General features: G+C 48.6%; 1 protein-coding gene across 1 annotated transcript in view; it reads left to right on the forward strand.

Annotated features, from left to right (window-relative positions):
- The window catches only part of KANSL1 (KAT8 regulatory NSL complex subunit 1), a 67,484-nt gene that overhangs the window by 31,379 nt on the left and 19,269 nt on the right, over nucleotides 1-16,836 (forward strand). The window contains exon 3 of the mRNA XM_058820368.1: nucleotides 15,852-15,993. Within this exon, the coding sequence (XP_058676351.1) occupies nucleotides 15,852-15,993 (142 nt within the window). The remainder of the gene's footprint in view (nucleotides 1-15,851; nucleotides 15,994-16,836) is intronic.

Below are 16,836 nucleotides of genomic sequence, written 5' to 3' on the forward strand. Positions count from 1 at the left end.
AGCTGAGTAGCTGAAGGAAACACAGTTACAGAATAAAAAAATCCCAGACTGGTTTGGGTAGGCAGGGCCCTTAAAGCTCATCCAGGGACACCTCCCAGTGTCCCAGGCTGCTCCAAACCCTGTCCAGCCTGGCCTTGGGCACTGCCAGGGATCCAGGGGCAGCCACAGCCTTTTCCTTTTTCCTTTATTACTTTTATTTTTTTTTATTATTTTTGTTTTAAAATATTTTAAATTTGAATTACTCTGCAGATACCTTTGTCAGGACCTGCAGAAGGCCCTCTGCTGTTTTGTGTGGATTGGGCAGCTTGGAGCTGCTGTCATTCCCAGGGCAGGAGGACCCTTCATGGGGTGTTAAATATCCTTGAGAACCGTTCCTGGCTCCCTCAGATTGCGGTGCAGCTTTAAAAACCTTTATCTTTGTGCTTTTGCTGAGGGTTATTGTTGCTTCCCTTAGTTCCCTTAGCAGAAGAGGTGGGCTTTTTCTTTGGTGTCTTGGCAGATTTCCTCTTAAGTCTTATTTTAGCGAGCTGAAAGAGGAAGAGAGGGCACAGGGTGCTTTTTGAAGCCATATTCACTGAGAATTTATTCCTACCAGCATTGTAAAGTCTGGAATAGTTACTCTGGAATTCTTTGCTGTTTTGAAGCAATTAGTTTCTTGGTTTTTCAGTTGTGAAGCAGAAGATGTTGTCCTATAAAGGAAGACTATATCCAGGAGAAGCATTGAAACACAGAAAAACACAGGTTTTACTCACTGCCCCAGGATTTATCCACTTTGTCTTGAGACAGGCATGGTGAGCTCTCTTCATCATGGAATAGCAGGCGATTGAACAGAATTTCTGCATGATAAATTTTGATGTTGATTAAATTCCCTCCCCATTCCCTCACTTTTGTCCCTCTTTCTGTTCTGTAGCTTTGTGAAGTGCATGGAGAGCAGATGCAGAGATGCTCCACTGCTGCATTGTCAATTGATCAATTATCTAATTGATAATGTTTCTGCACACGTTTTCTGTAAGAACAGCTGAAGATGGGCGCGGCCTGTCCTGCCCTGTGAAATCAACAGAGGCCTCATTTTCCTTTAAAAAAAAACAGTTCAGTTATTACTAAATACATCTTTAAAGGCTCTGGGTTTTGTCAACAGAGTGAGCAGCAGAAAGGGAGGGAGGCAGATGCTGGTGATGGGTTGCTCTGCGGGTGCTGGAGGGAAAACTGAGCACTGATTTTGCAGGTCTGGCTGTGTCACCTCTGTCACACCGTGTCTCTTTTTCCATTAGCTGCAGGACAATGTGAGTAATCAGATTCCCTAGTGAATGGGGGCTGGACACTTTCCTTGTTTGCTCTTGTCTCAGGGTGTGATTCAGAGTTTTGACTGGGGTGTTGGGAGGGTGACTCGCCTGGAGCTGTGGTGAAGAACTGGCATTGCTGCAAGAGGAGGTGCTTGTTCTGAGTCTGTTCCACCTCCCTGTTTTCTAATGATGTGTTTGAATGTCTCCCTGCCTAGCTCACCTGTACTAAATCAGACACCCACAGGTTACATGACCCTTATCTCTGTCTCTTCTGATAAAGGTCTTTAAATGATGTTTCCATTAAGATTTTTAGCAAATACGTGCTGGAGGATTGCTTTTAAGGCCCTAGCTGTGTTTGAACTCAGTTTTATTTCAAGTGTAGGCCAGTCCAGGTATTTTAGGCTGTCCTGTGCAGGTGACTGCAGGACTGTAACCCTGACCTGCTTGAAGCTCTCCTGGCAACAAATTTGCTGTCATGCTATAAATAACTTGTGACTTTCCAAACATAATTAGTTTCTTTATTGTCCTGTGAATAATGTGTGAAGCAGGTGTGAGCTCCTCATCCCCTTCCAGCAGGATTTCCAGGTTGGAGGGGCAGATGCACCTTCTGGCTGTGCCTGAGCATCTCTTGAAAGGTGTTTAGGTCCAAAGCCTCCTCCCTGCCAGCTGTGGGTGCAGAGCTGAGCTCTGGTTGTCACAATGGGGCTGGTTCCACGGAGTGATCCACACACTTGGCTCTTTGAACCACACCAGAATGAGCAGGGCTGAGTGTTTGAGTGCTGTGAGTACTTGCTGGGTGCTGGTGGTTGGGGACACTTTGCTGGGACTGAAAATGTTTTGTGCTTAAATTCTCCTGAACAAGCACATGGTGTGTGTGTGTTGATCTTCCAGCTGCTGGCCTGGAAGGAGCAGGACATGGATGGAGTGGTGCAGGGCCTTGGGCAATGGGACAGAAACATTGCTGGGAGAAGACAAAATGATCCTGAGAGAACTGGCAGGAAAAGAAAGCAAGCAAGCTCAGAGAGCTGGTGTCAAGAATACTTGTTTTTGCCTTGGATCATAAGGCCAGATGAGATCATTTATGTGAGAAGACATCACTGTGGAGGCTGATTTAGCTGAGTAAAGGCTTGTTTGCTTGAGCTGGAATGGATTTTTGAAACCATTCTTTTCCTGCTTAGGTTGGTCTTGTAGGCATCAGTTCTTGTTTCCTCACTTGCCTGTTGGGTTGGGAAGCCATGGAGCAAACCCAGATTCTTGTGGGTGTGATCCTGTAGCCTCTTGCCATCTGAACAGAGCCTGAATTTGAACTGGAGATGTGATGGCTTTTTAAATCTGTTCTCATTTACTTAAAACTTTACTTTAAATTTTCTGGCTTGTTGATAGATCATTTACCACCCCTCCCTTCTTTTTTAAAGAAGGCTTCTTAGTGGTGTAATCCAACAGTGCTTTTCCTTAGTGATCCAAACTCATTTTTCTCTCCATCTTTAAAAAAATCCCATAAATTCCAATACTACAATTCTGCCCTATATTCTTTTGTGTCAGCTGCATACAGTCAGAAGTGTTAAGAGTGTTTTCATGCTCTCTTTTGCTGTCAGTATCAGTGAACCATCTTGCTGTCAGTGATGCATCTCACTACTTTTTGTTCCTTCAATCAAGGTTTATTTAGATTTTTGTTTTGCAGAAACTACTCAAAATGCCTCCTGTTCCTGGTCTGTCCTTTCAGTTACTCATCATCTGGGATGTGGTTTGTGTGCTCTGTGGGTGAGAACCGTGCTGATGGCTTGGTCAAGAACCTGTCGAGTACCAAAGATTTTTTCAAAGAGAGTTATCTTTAAGCATTTAAACACATTTTATGCTACATATGTGGAGTTTTAGACGTGGAGAAACTTAATGTGTACAGGAAATACGAAGTGTGTTGCAGTTCTGGCATGTCTGGTTCTGCCATGAGAGGGGTTTATTGCATCTGCCCCATCCCTGAAGTGTCCCAGGCCAGGTTGGACATTGGGGTTTGGAGCACCCTGGGACAGTGGGAGATGTCCCTGCCCATGGCAGGGATGGCACTGGGTGAGGTTTGAGGTCTCTTCCAACCCACACCATTCTGGGATTCGTGTCTGCAGATGAGATAAAGTCTGATGGATCACTAAATGTTCCGGTACAATAATTTCCTTTAACACACACCAGGTGATGTTTTTCTTGTAAAGTTTGTACAAAGGTTGTGTTGGTGCTAGTGGGAGCTTTGCTAGCATTGAAGCTGGTGTGCCCTTAATTCATGCTGTCCTTTAGACCCTAATTACCAGGGCACTTTGGCTCCATTCCCAGGAATGATCTGAATTTGAGGTGTTGGAAGGTGAACAGCATCTGCTGCTTGGAGGTGTGATTTCCATCTATGGGGTCCTTGTGAAAATAAAGTGGACTTCCTATTTGTGTTTTACCTCTTGTAAAGTTTGGAGCATGGAGCTGTTTAATCCAACTGGGATTTCATTGAAGAATTCCTTGGCTGCTCCTCTCTTGGCTCAGATGGTCTTGCCCCCTTCTTCCTCCTCGTCTCCTTTTGCCGTGCCATCTGTCTGTCATCTGCTTTTTCATTTCTCTGACCTATTTATGAAATATGTTTGCACAACCCCTTTTGCAGTGGCTGCAGAGGAGTGTTGGAATTGTGACCAGACTTATTTCCCGTTCCCCTTTGTTCAGTTTGTCAGCTCCAGCCCTTTGGGATCAGGGGGTGTCTCTGGTGACACCTCAGTGGTTTCACACTGGGGCTGTGCAGAGAATTTCCTGGTCATGGCAAGGCAGGACACAGCACAAACTCAGAGGTTGGGATTTGTCTGAGTCCTGGCAGGAGGTGGAGTCGGGTTTGGGTTGCAGCTCTTGCTTGTCAGAGTTCAACTCTCACAAAGAGGAACTTTATTTCCGAGGCTTTGGACAGAGGTTTCATTGTCCCAGAACTGCCGGGCATGAAGGGGCTCATTGAGGCCCTGTCACCCATCCAGGTTCTGCCTCCACACCTGTCGTGGGCAGCAGCAGCAGCCTCAGCTCCTGCCCTGGCGTTCTCTCCTTTCTCATGTGCAAGGATTAAGGCTTGGATTTGCTGCAGCTGGTCCCAAACTCAGCCCAGGAGCAGTGTGATGGCTGTTGGCACTCATGGGCTGAGACACAGCGTGGGTGGGCCTGATTTTGGGGAATCCTGGAATGGTTTGGGCTGGGAGGACCTTAAAGATCATCCCCTTCTAGTGGACACTCTCCACTAGACCAGGTTGCTCCTGCCCAGCCTCATTTATTTTGCCCAGAATTGAATGTTCCACAGGCAGAGGTGGCTGTGAAGGGATGGCAGCGTTCTGAAAACCTCCTCAGTTTCCCTGGTGCCTCTGGGTAGAGGCTTTCTCAGCAGATACATCTAGGAGATTCTGCCACTTCCTTCAGAAGTATTTGTCCAGTCTCAACTGCTGCAAAATCAGAGCTCTGGGGGAAGGGTGGATTTTAAAAACAAAACAGCAAAAAGGCAAAATAACGCTTGATGCAGGCTTCTGTAGATCAGGTCATCTTTTCTTTTGTAGGTCAGACGTGATAATAAATATATTCAGGATTACTAAAGGGGAGAAATAGCTGCAGCTTTTTGAGTTTTGTTTGTGGTTTGTTTTTTCTTCTGTTTTTTTGAGACATTGAAGAAAGAAAATGGAGCACAAGGGGACAAAAAGAATTGCTGAACACAGCGTGTCCTTTCCCCAGCTTTAGGGAATAGCCAGAGTCTCTGGGAAGAACCTGAGCTGCAGGGAGAGAAGGAGGAAACATTCAGGAGGGTGTAACAGTTGTAACATGGGAACAGCTGCTCAGTCCTGCTCCCCAAATTCACACTGAAGATGCCTCATGTAGCTAAACTAATAAAAAGCCCAAACAACAGAGTTACTACATGAGTGCATTGTTAACCTGCAGCTGACCCCTTGCTTTTAATCTCAATAAATGAAATGAAACCCATATAATCACTCCTAAATTTGTGTGTGTGTGTCTGTGACACATATTTTGCTCCAGAAGAGCCTGGCAGTGGGGAGGGCAGCTATAGGATCTGAGATGCCACAAGGTGAAACCCCTCCCTTTGTTCTGCTTTTCTTCACCCACCTCCCCTGTGCCTGGGAGGGAGTGTGGGTCTGATCAGAGGGAGCCTTTTTGGCAGTGTTTAATTAATGAAAAGAGAGAGGGTAGTAAATTGATGGTTACAGTGGAATGTCTTCTGTGATGCTAAAACCATTCCACTCTAAAGTGATCCTGTGCCTGGGACAATAAATACCCCACAGATAACAGAGCCTCTTGACCGTGAGCCAGAACTCCTCTGGCCATTTAATAGATGAGAAAAAGATGTCAAGTACCATGGCCAGGATCAAACAGCAGATCTGTGATGGAGCAGGGAATTAGCAGAGTGGGGCTGGGGGCCCAGCTCTGGGCCTTTTAAACTGTAAGACTTTATTCTTCCCCCCTGCTCTGCCACGTTGCAGAAGATGGATGAGAGCCCTCAGTCAGGATTCCACCTCAGCAGTGTCCTATTCCCTAAGGGAAAGGCTTCCTTTGTGATGTAGGAAATAAGAATTAGATTCCCTCCACGGATATACAAACATGGACTCTGCTATCAGCTTCTTGCTTTTCTTCCTTTTTGTTTGTTCTTTGCTTTTCTCCCAGGTGAGATGTGGATTTCCTCCTTGGAGCCTACCTGGAGTTAACCCTTAACTGTGCTCTCAGTGGTAGTTCTGTGTTCTCTCTTGTGGGCCAGTGCCTTTTGGCTCTGTAGGAGAAATGCATGTTCACATGTGACTTTATGTGCTTGGACTCTGCAGAGTTCATTCATCATCCAGAGTCACTGTGTAAACCCTTCTGCAAGGAGTCCTTGAGGAGTGGCACTGGTGGGGCTGTCCTTGTGCTGGGGGCTCTCTCAGGGTCCCGTGCCGCAAACAGGGTCCGTGATTTGGATGGGTCATGTCCAAACCCCAGCCTTCAGTGTGTGAGCATCGACCACCCCAGCTCTGCAGCCTCACCCAGATCCCCCTTCCTTCCCCCTCCAGCGCTCCTGTGCTCCCAGGGTTTGAATTACTCCCTGCCTTTTTCAGCACAGTAAATAGGGGATCTGTACGTTTAAACATTAAGGCCTTTGTGAGCCCAGAGCAGCAGAGGCCTCCTGTGGCTGCAGCTCTGTTTGGGGGAGGCCCTTGTTTCACAGGGCGCTCGCTGGGTCGTGTTGAGGGATGGTTTGGCAGCAGAGCAGGGCACAGGTGGAGCTCTGGCAGGAGCTGAGCTCCCCTTCAGCCACCTGAGAGGGTTCGGTCCCTGTCCCAAAGGCAGATCCCCTGCCAGGCTGGGACCCACAGCATCAGCTGCAGCCCTCAGAGGAGCTGCCCAGTGGCTCCTTTTTGTCTCCATCACTTCCTAGTAAATCACCCAACATTTGTTGTTCGGCTCCAGCCTCCAGCTCGTGCCACCTCTGCCGTGTGTTGGGTGAAATACTCCTCTCTACTGCCCACAAACTGCTGGGGTTTAAAATTGTTTCTGGCAAACACGTTCAGAAGGTAGTTCAGGCTGAAATAGTGGCTCTTAAACTGTGCTCTCTGGGACCATGCAGAGGGATTTGCAGATTTATTAAATGAGATTCATTAAATGATGGAAAACTTGATAAAGGAGCCAGGAATGCCTGAGAAATTCGCGGGTGTTGACAGACAGCCATTGGTGCCAAAGCTGTGATGAGGAGCGGAGGGAAGTGACACCATGTGCTGGTGGTTGAATGCAGATGAGATGGGAAGCTCCCTGAAAACCCTTCATTAGTGGCCAGAGTTGCTCTTCTGGAAGATTCTTCCACCTGGTCAGAGCTCAGCCCTTTCTTAGAAAGCAGAGATGCTCTTTTGTGGCTCCCATTTGATGTTTGAATCCAGTGTTTCTTCAGTCCTTTGTGTGCCAGAGCGTGGCTGATAAAAGGGGTTTCACGTGGCCGAACAATGCAGATTGTTCCTTTCTTCTCATGGAAATACAACTGGATTTTCACAGCCTTATTTTGGCCATCTCCAGCCACCCCCAGGACAGAGCTCTGGGCAGAGCTCCTTGCTCCTGTGCCCCCAGTTTACCCACCCCAAACCAGCAGCTCCCCCTGGGATGTCAGTCTCAGATTTGATCCAGTACCATGAAATCTTTCTGCATCTTTGCGGTGGAGCACAATGCTAAATCCATCATTTTTACCTTCTGATGTGCTGCCTCTGGTGCTGCCTGGCTGGGAGCAGCTGCCCTTCTCCCTGCCCATGCCATCCCCATACTCCATGTCCCCTTTCCACCATTTCTTTGGCTCCAGGCAAAACCCAGCATAGCGTGACTCACACCAGTCTCCTGCTCTCCCTTTCCATTTCTCTCTGGACTTTTTCCATGCTCCTGTACTATGCAGCAGTCCTTCAGCCAGGATTATATTATCCCATTTCTTAGATAAAGGGCTTGGAGGCCAGAAATGTGTTATTGCTGTGTTAACTGGAATGGCTCTTTGGGTTGAGAGGGGAAAGTTTCCTTGGATTGGTGCCAGAAATAGCACGGCTGCCCCTTCCCTTGACGAAATGACCTTCAGATTTAATATTGATGTGTAGCTTTATTCTTGCTCTGATTTGGACTGAAGAGGTGATCTTTGCTGGGAACTGTGTTGGGAGAGGCTGGGGTGGGGACTTGTGCTAAGAGGGGCTGCAAATGAGCAGAGCGCCACAGAAAATATCTGCATCACTGGGTGTTCTCTTTCCCTAAAAGACATGGTGTTCCTGGTGCTTTGAACAGGGATGACCTCCCCATGCTTCAAGCCAAAAAAGAAAGGGAAATCTCATTTTTGCTATGACTCTGAAGCTGCTGGGATTGAAGGCTTGGAAATCAGGGCAAGCCCCTGAGTGGGGTTGTGCTCGTGGAACTTGCTCCCAGTGCTCTCCCAAAGGCTGGGAAGCAGATTGCTGCTCCCCTGGAAGCAGGGAGCCTTGGGACTGCACCTGCTTGGTGAATTCATACCTCTGATGCAGTATTGCATTGATGCTTCTGTGCTGCTTTGTCCCCTAAAATCCACTATGCATTCTCCTTTACTCCAAGCCCAGCCCATTTCAGTCATGTTTGGCCCTGCTGAGAACTTCTGCTCCTACTGGAAATCTTCCCTGGCTTCTATTTGGTTTGTCCTGATGTCATTATGTGGTTCAAGCAAAAATATTTTTTAGAATCATAGAATGGTTTGGGTTGAAAGGAACCTTAAAGCTTACCCAGTCTCACCCCCCTGCCATGGGCAGGGACACCTCCCACTGGACCAGGTTGCTCCGAGCCGCAGGCCTTGAACATTTCCAGAGATGGGGAGTCAAAAATTCTCTGGACTTCTTGATTGATGACTTTGTGTGGGCTTAAAATCCTCTTTGCTCTAATGTACTGTGAGGAAAACTGGGAAAAAACCTTTTTAGGAGACTTCTGTGAGGAGGGTTTAGAGCTTTTGTGTTCCAGGTAGAGAGCAGAGTGTAGTTTTGTGATCTTAGAGCTGCATTCAGGAACACAATGTCGGAATTCTGCATTTGGAGACGTGTTTGCTGAGCTCTCTCCTCTTCCTCCCAGGACATGAAAGAGCAGATAAGGAGGGTGAGGTCATCCCAGCAGTGCAGAAATTTCCCAGGCCTGGAGCTGAGCCTGTTTCAGTGTAATCACTTATCCCGAAGCTTCATTTTGATCTTGGGCTGCAGAACCTGTGGCGTTAAACAAAAGCCCCCCTGGTCCCCATGAGCCATGACAAAACACCCTTTGACCTCAGGTCTTAACGGCTGCATAATGAGGAGTGAAGAGACTGAAGCTGCTTTTTCATGCCTGGAGAGATGGGAGTATCCATGCTGCTCCCTCCTCTGTCAGTGTTTACTGGGTGGGGGCTGAGAGGAAGGCTCTATCTCCTGTGAGATAAACCAAGAGGAAAATGAAAGCAGGTTTTATTTGTTGCCTTGCTCACTTCCAGCCTGGAGTGACAGTGATCAGAAGTGGCTGAGCTGAAAACAAGTTTGTGCATCCTTTGTCAGTGTGCAGTGAGCTCTGTTGTTGGGAAGTTTGGTAGATACTGAAGGAATAGTCAGTTCCCCTCTTGCAAGGAAGAGCTCTTTGCTTTGAGATTAACTCCACTTTTTTCCTGGCTGTCTCATTGTGAGATTGTTTTGCTGGCACTGCCCAAGTGGGGAAGTTCAGGACACTGAGACAGGTGTGGTGGCACTTGTTCAGATCGAGAGCAGCACAGTCAGGAAACACCTTTGTCGGTGCCATTCACCTTATGGCATGAGCTGGAAGCTTTAACATCCTGAGAATCCTTCCGTAAATTCTGCTTCAGTAACTCTCCTGAACAGTGAAAGCAGGTCCCAGGTAAGTCCTGTTCTGACGCAATGTTGTGTTGGTGCTGCTCACCAAAGCTCAGGGCTGCCATCCTCACCCTGGCTGTAATTTCTGTAGTTTCTGTATTATGGAATATTGATTTACTGCGGAGCATAAAAATGTGCCGTACTCAGCAGAAGGGCCTCTCCAATTGTTATGCTCCAGGAACACTGCTGCTCAGGAATGTGAAATAAATTTTCCCTTTTAACAATGGATCCCGATTTGCATAGTCTCTATTCTTGTTCCCCGGGGACTGTGGCACTAATGGGCTGCAGCGAGCGCTCCCCCACTTGGACACCAAACTCCTCTATTTGCTGCATACAAAGGGCTTTGCTGTGGTACAAGTGTAATAACTTCTCCAACAGTTTACTCTGTGCCGTAATTGTCTCCTCTCTGTTGTGCTCAGTTTTGTTTGAAGAGCTTAGAACGCTGAACACCCCCTTCCTTCTCTTCTTTGATGTTTTAATGGCATTATTCTCAGGGAAGCTTGTTTTCCAGCAGCCCAGAAAGTCACATCGTCCCATGCTGCCAAGTGAGGTGATCTCATGAAGGGAGACCAGGAGCTGCTTTGCTCTGCTGGGGCTTTGCTTTGGCAGCAAGCAGAACTTTAGGATAGAAGTGCAATATTCAAGATAATGGCCTGTGTTTGTTGCTGGTTGTGCTCATGATGTCAAACCTCTGTCATCGCTTGCTGTATCCTCTTAGTGAACAGGAGTCACTGGCTCTCAGCTCCTGAGTTTGCCAGAAAAAAGTTATAAATCTCTTGGTGAGATCCCACCTTGGCTTTGTGCTTCTGCCACTTTGTGCTTTCTTGTAGAAGAGTTTTAACTCCTAGTGAAAAATCTTGGTCTATGAAAGGTAATGATACAACCCAGACCTGCTGGGAAGCTGCTGTTAGCAAAATTATCATATTGATAAAGCAAAATTATAATATTGATGTCCTTCTCAGCAAAAAAAAGGATGTGCTTCTGGAAGATGTTTGTTGTAAGTTTGTACAATTGTATTTTAGGCATTTTGAGGGAAAAGTGGGCATTCTTGGTTCATAGTTTGTAATGTTGAGAACAGCATCTTTAACCAGAGCTTTAAGGGGAAAATTCTCAATGAACTGAACACAGTTGGAGCAAACTTTGGTGCCTGGTGTAGTGTCACCTTTTCATTCCTGGATTTAGCTGCAAGGGAGTAAGAAACTGCCTTAATTTCTGGCGTGATGGCGATCAGGCAGAGTCTGCACACAAACAGTTCAAGCTGCTCTGCTCTGCCTGCCTCTGTGCCCATGAGGGTGTGGAGAACTATACTGAAAAATGGGCACAATAAATTCCCTCAAAACATGGCGTTTTTCAGCTGACTGCTCTGCTGAGCCTCTGGAGAGATGGTTTTCCTGGTGTAACAGGCAGTTGGTGGTGACCGCACTTCTGATCCAAGCTCCTGTCCTTCACCTTCCCCTTCTCTCCTCACATCTTTGTCCATGGGTGCCAAACAGGGTTCAGACATGGCCCAAAGTATTGCATTGGCATAGCTGCAAGAATAAAATCCTGATTTTTGGCTATTGTCACAGAACAATTGTTGCTGCTGAGGGCTCAAGAGCAGCTAGAGCTGGGAATGGCTGTTTTTCAGACAGTCAGCTGAATAAATGCTCGGGGCAGTGCATAAATGTCATGGTGTGAAGATGTGGGACACTTGGATTTGAAACAGCACAGAAGAACTTCTGAGAGAGCGTTCTGCCATTTCCAGGCCTTGGTGGGAGCCGCTGCCTGTCCTCTCGAGGTTCAGTGTCTGCACGGGGGTTGTGGATGGGCTGGGGAAGGCAGGAGTGACTCAGTGTCCCCGTGAGTCACCCTGGTGCTCCGGGCAGGATCCCGACCCCGAGGCGGATGGGATGGGATGGGATGCTGTGTCACCAGCCTGGTGTAGCACCTGGGGCTGTGGATTCCACCTGCACAGAGTCCTGCAGTGCTTTCAGTTGGAAAAGCCCTCTGAGACCATCTGGTCCAGCCTTGGGCAGTGCTCTGGAGCTGGGACCTTACCTCCATTGCAGACCCCAGCAAGGGCTGGTGGCACCGTTTGTGCAGGGGGTGATTCACAGCCAGCAGGGCTGTCTGAGCTACAAACAGGAGGAAAATTAAAAAAAAAATAAAACCAGTGATTTTCAGTTTACTGCTGAGAAACTGGGCACTTCTGTCTTGGGGCAGGAGCTTGGCTCAGCCCTGCTCATGCTTTAGGATTTGTGCTCCCAAGTTTTCCCTGAGCAGTGAGGGCTTTTCAGTGGGAATAAGCCTTTACTCCCAGCCCGTGGAGGTCCTGGATTTGTGTGAATATGGGAATGAATGAGCCAAGGGGAGGTTGGAAGGAGATTGAGCAGAGTGCCGAGCACATGCTGGGAATAAAGAGCCCTTCAAAGCTGATGGTTCTGTCCAGGGCTGGGGGCGGGTGTTGAGCTGAACAAATTGTTCACTTTGGCTTCTTTGCAGGCAGAAATGTTACGAGCAGCTAATGAGATTGTTCTCGAGCCTTGTGGGGCTTTCTCTTCCTCCCTCAGAGTAGTCATGGGAGTGGGTTTGGCAGAGCTTTAACTCTTGCTCCACACGCTGATCTGGTCTTGCATTGATCCAAAAAATGATAATAATGATAATAATAGTAAACTTTGGTGAGCTGAAGAATGAATGTGAAGAATATACAGGGACATGAGCAAAGTGGAATATAGCAGCTGAATTGGTTGTCCTATTGAAGAAAGGTCCCATCCTGTACCCTCTGGGCTCCGTCCCAATGCCAGGGTGAGGCTCCTCTGTGGGAAGGGCTGAAACATTCCCAGTTTGCTTCTGGAAGGTGAGGGAGGCTGAGCTGGGTGTCCCATGGGGAAAGTCTCATCACTCTCACATGATTTCCTCTGTCCAAAGCTGTGCAGGAAAGAGGAGAGTGAATCCAGCGTGGCCTCTGCCCTGGAAGGTGACTGCATTCCAGGGGACAGCAGAGCCCCTGGGAGTACACCAGTACACAGTGGAGGATGGGAACCATGTGGGAAGTGCCTGGAAAGCTGGAGTTTATTGCCTCATGTTGTGGCATTAATCTGTGAGTGTCCGAGCTCTGGGAGCTGCCCTGGGCTGTGCCACCTCCTGGCATCAGTGCCAAAGGCATTTTCTGGTTCCAGTGGACCCTCCCATGGCTGTCCCAGCTCTCAGCCTGCTTGGCTGCCTGCACAGCTCCTCAGTGTTTCTGTGTTGAGTTTCTCTCTCTTCTGGCATTTACTGTTTTTTGCAGCGTGACCTGTTGTTCCTCATTGAACATCAAGATGGTTTGGGTTTGCTCAAGTGCTTGAAGTGGCAGAAGCAATCTCCCTCCAGACCCTGTTTCAGCCTCCCTCCAGGCTGTTTCTCATTCATTCTGCTGATTCCTAGAGGTGGATCTGATACTGTAGCTCCCCTCCAGCCTGTAACTTTTTTCTGCTCTGAAATCATCAGTTCTAGCTCCATTTTTCCGTGCTGCTCCATGTCATTACCAGGATGGTTTGGCAGCAGCTGGTGGGCCTGCTCTGCTCACTTTGCAGCTGGGCCTTTAGTAGGGCAGTCTCCTGGTGAAAAATCAGTCTGCTAATCTCTAATTCCCTCAGTTTGCTGGGGCTGTCTCTGTCTGCCTGGTTGGAATTCAGCTGCATGGACTCAGCAGAAAGCAGCATGGGCTGGTGGGCGGATGGGCTGCCTGAGGAACTTGGAACTGAGGCTGAGATTGGATATTGGGGAGAAATCCTTCCCTGGGAGGGTGGGCAGGCCCTGGCACAGGGTGCCCAGAGCAGCTGGGGCTGTCCCTGGAGCCCTGGCAGTGCCCAAGGCCAGGCTGGACAGGGCTGAAAGCAGCTGGGACAGTGGGAGATGTCCCTGCCATGGCAGGGGATGGAACTAAGCAATCCCTGTGCCCCGTGCCAGGGTGTAACCACCGTCACAGAGAGGCATTTCTTCCCAATATCCAATGTAACCCTTCCCTCTATCACTTTAAAGCCATTCCCCCTTGTCCTGTCACACTGTGCCCTTGTGGAAAGTCCCTCTCCATTTTCCTTGTAGGCTCTGTTCAGATTTAGACAGAAAGGAAAGGATTTTCAGGGTTTTCCTCTCCCCCAGAGCAACTGGAGGTTTCACATCCCCTGTGGTCACTGCAGGACATCACACTCTGCGTTGTGTGCATGGTTGCTCCTTTCTAAAGCTAGACAAGAAAAGAATCATTTTCACAAATGCTTGTAGAGGCATTAAAGCTGCGGAATATCCGTGGGTCCTTGTCCCAGAGCTGATCCCATGAGGAAACATCCATCCCATGGTGTTGCTGCCAGCACCTCGCAGGGAAGGGTGGGACCGAGCTGGGAAAGGCTCAGTTCTAAATATAGAGCCACTACACTGGGTGCTGTTTTGGAAAGTGTGGCTGAGCCATCATTCTGCTCTTCCCCTCCTCCAGTGCTGCCGCAGGGTGTCAGAGGATGAAGTGTGCATTCCTGTGTTTCGCTTCCTTGGGTTATTTTTGGTTCAAATCCAGTGGGTTTTTCTGGGCTAGGATGTGTCCTGATTTTAAGGTGAGGAGCAGGTCTGCTGCTGCTTGTGTGCTGCCATGGCACTTAAGAAACTAAATGAGTTTTAAACTATTCTTTTCATACTTAATCTCAGTTTCTGTGTAATCTGAGCAAAAGAATAGGCTGTATTTATCAGCACAGGCCAGTGTTCCAGCAGGCAGAGGAGCTTTGTAATGTTGGGAGAGGCAAACTTAGGGAATTGGCACTTTGGGTGTACTCTCAGCAGCATTTGATTCTAAAAACTTCCTTCTAAAAATTCCCAGGGCTCTGTGGCTCCCCAAAGAGCAAACTGCTGAAATCTGGGTTTACAAAGGGAAAGATCTGAACCCCTGAAGGTGTTTTGGAGAAGGCTGGGAGGGCAGAAGGCGGTGGCTGCTGTTGCCTCTTTGTGGGAACGTGGCTTTGCAGGGACAGCCAAGGGTCCAGCAGGAATATGGATAACGTGTCTTGTTCTAAATGCAGGAGTTTCACTTGCAGTTTGAAGCAACCAACTCCTCCTTTTCAGGGTATTTCTATTAGTTGATTTGAAACTTGTAATAACCCTGGGACTTTTCTGTATTTATTTCATTTTTAGGTAAGTGCATTTGGTAGCAGTTATGCCTGAATCAGGTCAGAGGGCCAGGAGGTGCAGATTTTTTGAAGAACTCGATTTCTGCTTCTTCCCATCTTTGCAGCTGGGGCTGCCTCAGTACAAAACCTCATTTACCTCGTGCTGCTTGTGCTGTCGTGGCTGGTTTCAGCTCTGAAATGGGTTAATCTCAGCAGAAGACTTTCTGGTTTGATTTTGGAGGAAACATCTGGACATTGCTGTGGCTCCCCTGCCCCACATGCTCTGGCTGGTTCAAAATTCCTCCACAGAAGGAGGGGGGGAGATGGGCAAAGGGAATTATTTTGTGATTAATTTCTTAATTGCTAAGCATCCAGATGTGGCAAAGGCTTTGTGCAGCAACATTGGAGTTGTCAGCACTTTCTGCTGATGCTTTGTTTCCACACCATATCGGGGTTTTCCTCCTTTCTGGGAAACCTTAATGTTTATCCACAGGAATTAGTGTGCTTAGGGTATATTTTCATGATACTGTGGCTTTTAACATGGAGAGTGGAGTTGTGGATTTATCCATTCCTCACCATCTCTGTGTTCCTGTCTGCCCTGGAGTGCAGCAGTAGGGACTGAGGGTGGTTTGATTACATTTGATTTTATTTCCTGGCTACTTTATTTGCTTGGTCTATCCATCAGATGCAGAAATCAGGGTTGCTTTGCAGCACACCATTGCAGGGAGCAGCAAGGTTGGCCCTGTTCCTCTCCACCTTGTAAACCCCAGCAGTGGCGGTTGTGAACTTGTCACTGAGGTTTAATTGTGGCCACATGGTATGAGCTGTGTTCAGGTGGATTTGGGGACTGATGCCAGAGACTTTTTTTGAAGACTTGAGTCAGTGGGTGCCAGCAGATGTTGGAATATTGCTCTGCAGACACACGGCCCTTGCAGCACATCTGTAATTCCTCTGTAATTATTAGCAGTGGTGAGATGGTATCAGTCCTGCCATCCAGAACGCAGCTTTTGCTCTGTCTGTCAGTTCTCCAGGATTTCTGTGTGCTGTGTAATTCAAACCACGCTGAGAATAAGTGTGTGTGTGTGTTGCAGGAGGCGGAGGGCAGAGTGGAGGTGGGCAGCAGACCGCGCCGCCATCGTCAGCCGCTGGAACTGGCTCCAGGCCCACGTGTCGGACCTGGAGTACCGCATCCGGCAGCAGACGGACATCTACAAACAGATCAGAGCCAACAAGGTGAGGGGTGGGGATGGGCCGGGGCAGGGTGGGATGGGATGGAGCCAGGATGGAGCCAGGATGGGGCAGAAATGGGGTAGGGATGGGATGGGATGGGATGGGATGGGATGGGATGGGATGGGATGGGATGGGATGGGATGGGATGGGATGGGATGGGATGGGATGGGATGGGATGGGATGGGATGGGATGGGGCGGGATGGGATGGAGCAGAATGGGGCAGAATGGAGCAGGAATGAAGGAGGGTGGAGTGGGATGGGGCAGGAATGGAGGAGGATGGAGTGGAATGGGGCAGGATGGAGCAGAACATGGAGGAGGCTGGGGCAGGGATGGAGTGGGATGGGGCAGGAATGGAACAGGATGGGATGGAGCAGGATGGAGTGAGATGGAGCAGGATAGGGCAGGATGGGATAGGAATGGAGCAGGATGGGGCAGGAATGGAGCAGGATGGGGCAGGATGTAACAGGATGGGGCAGGAATGGAGCAGGATGGGGCAGGATGGAAAAGGAATGGAGCAGGATAGAGCAGGATGAGGCAGAATGGAGCAGGATGGAACAGGACAGGGCAGGAATGGAGCAGGATAGGGCAGGATGGGATGGGGTAGGAGGCCTTTGGGCACTGTGCTTCTGCTTTGCCTCCTGATGGCTCCCTCTGACACCAGAGAGTGCAGATGTGAAGTCTGATACTTTTCCCTCCTGCCTCTCTCCCAAAGCAGATTGCAAAGCTGTGACTAATTGTAATGCAGTTTGGCATGGGCTGAGTGTAATTCCTGTCCCTGGTTCAGTATGATAACGTGAAGGGAGCAATACCTTGCTTTAGAGTCAGTCTTTGGTGCTGTTGCATGT

This window comes from Ammospiza caudacuta, chromosome 27 (genome assembly GCF_027887145.1).
Source record: "Ammospiza caudacuta isolate bAmmCau1 chromosome 27, bAmmCau1.pri, whole genome shotgun sequence".
NCBI lineage: Eukaryota > Metazoa > Chordata > Aves > Passeriformes > Passerellidae > Ammospiza > Ammospiza caudacuta.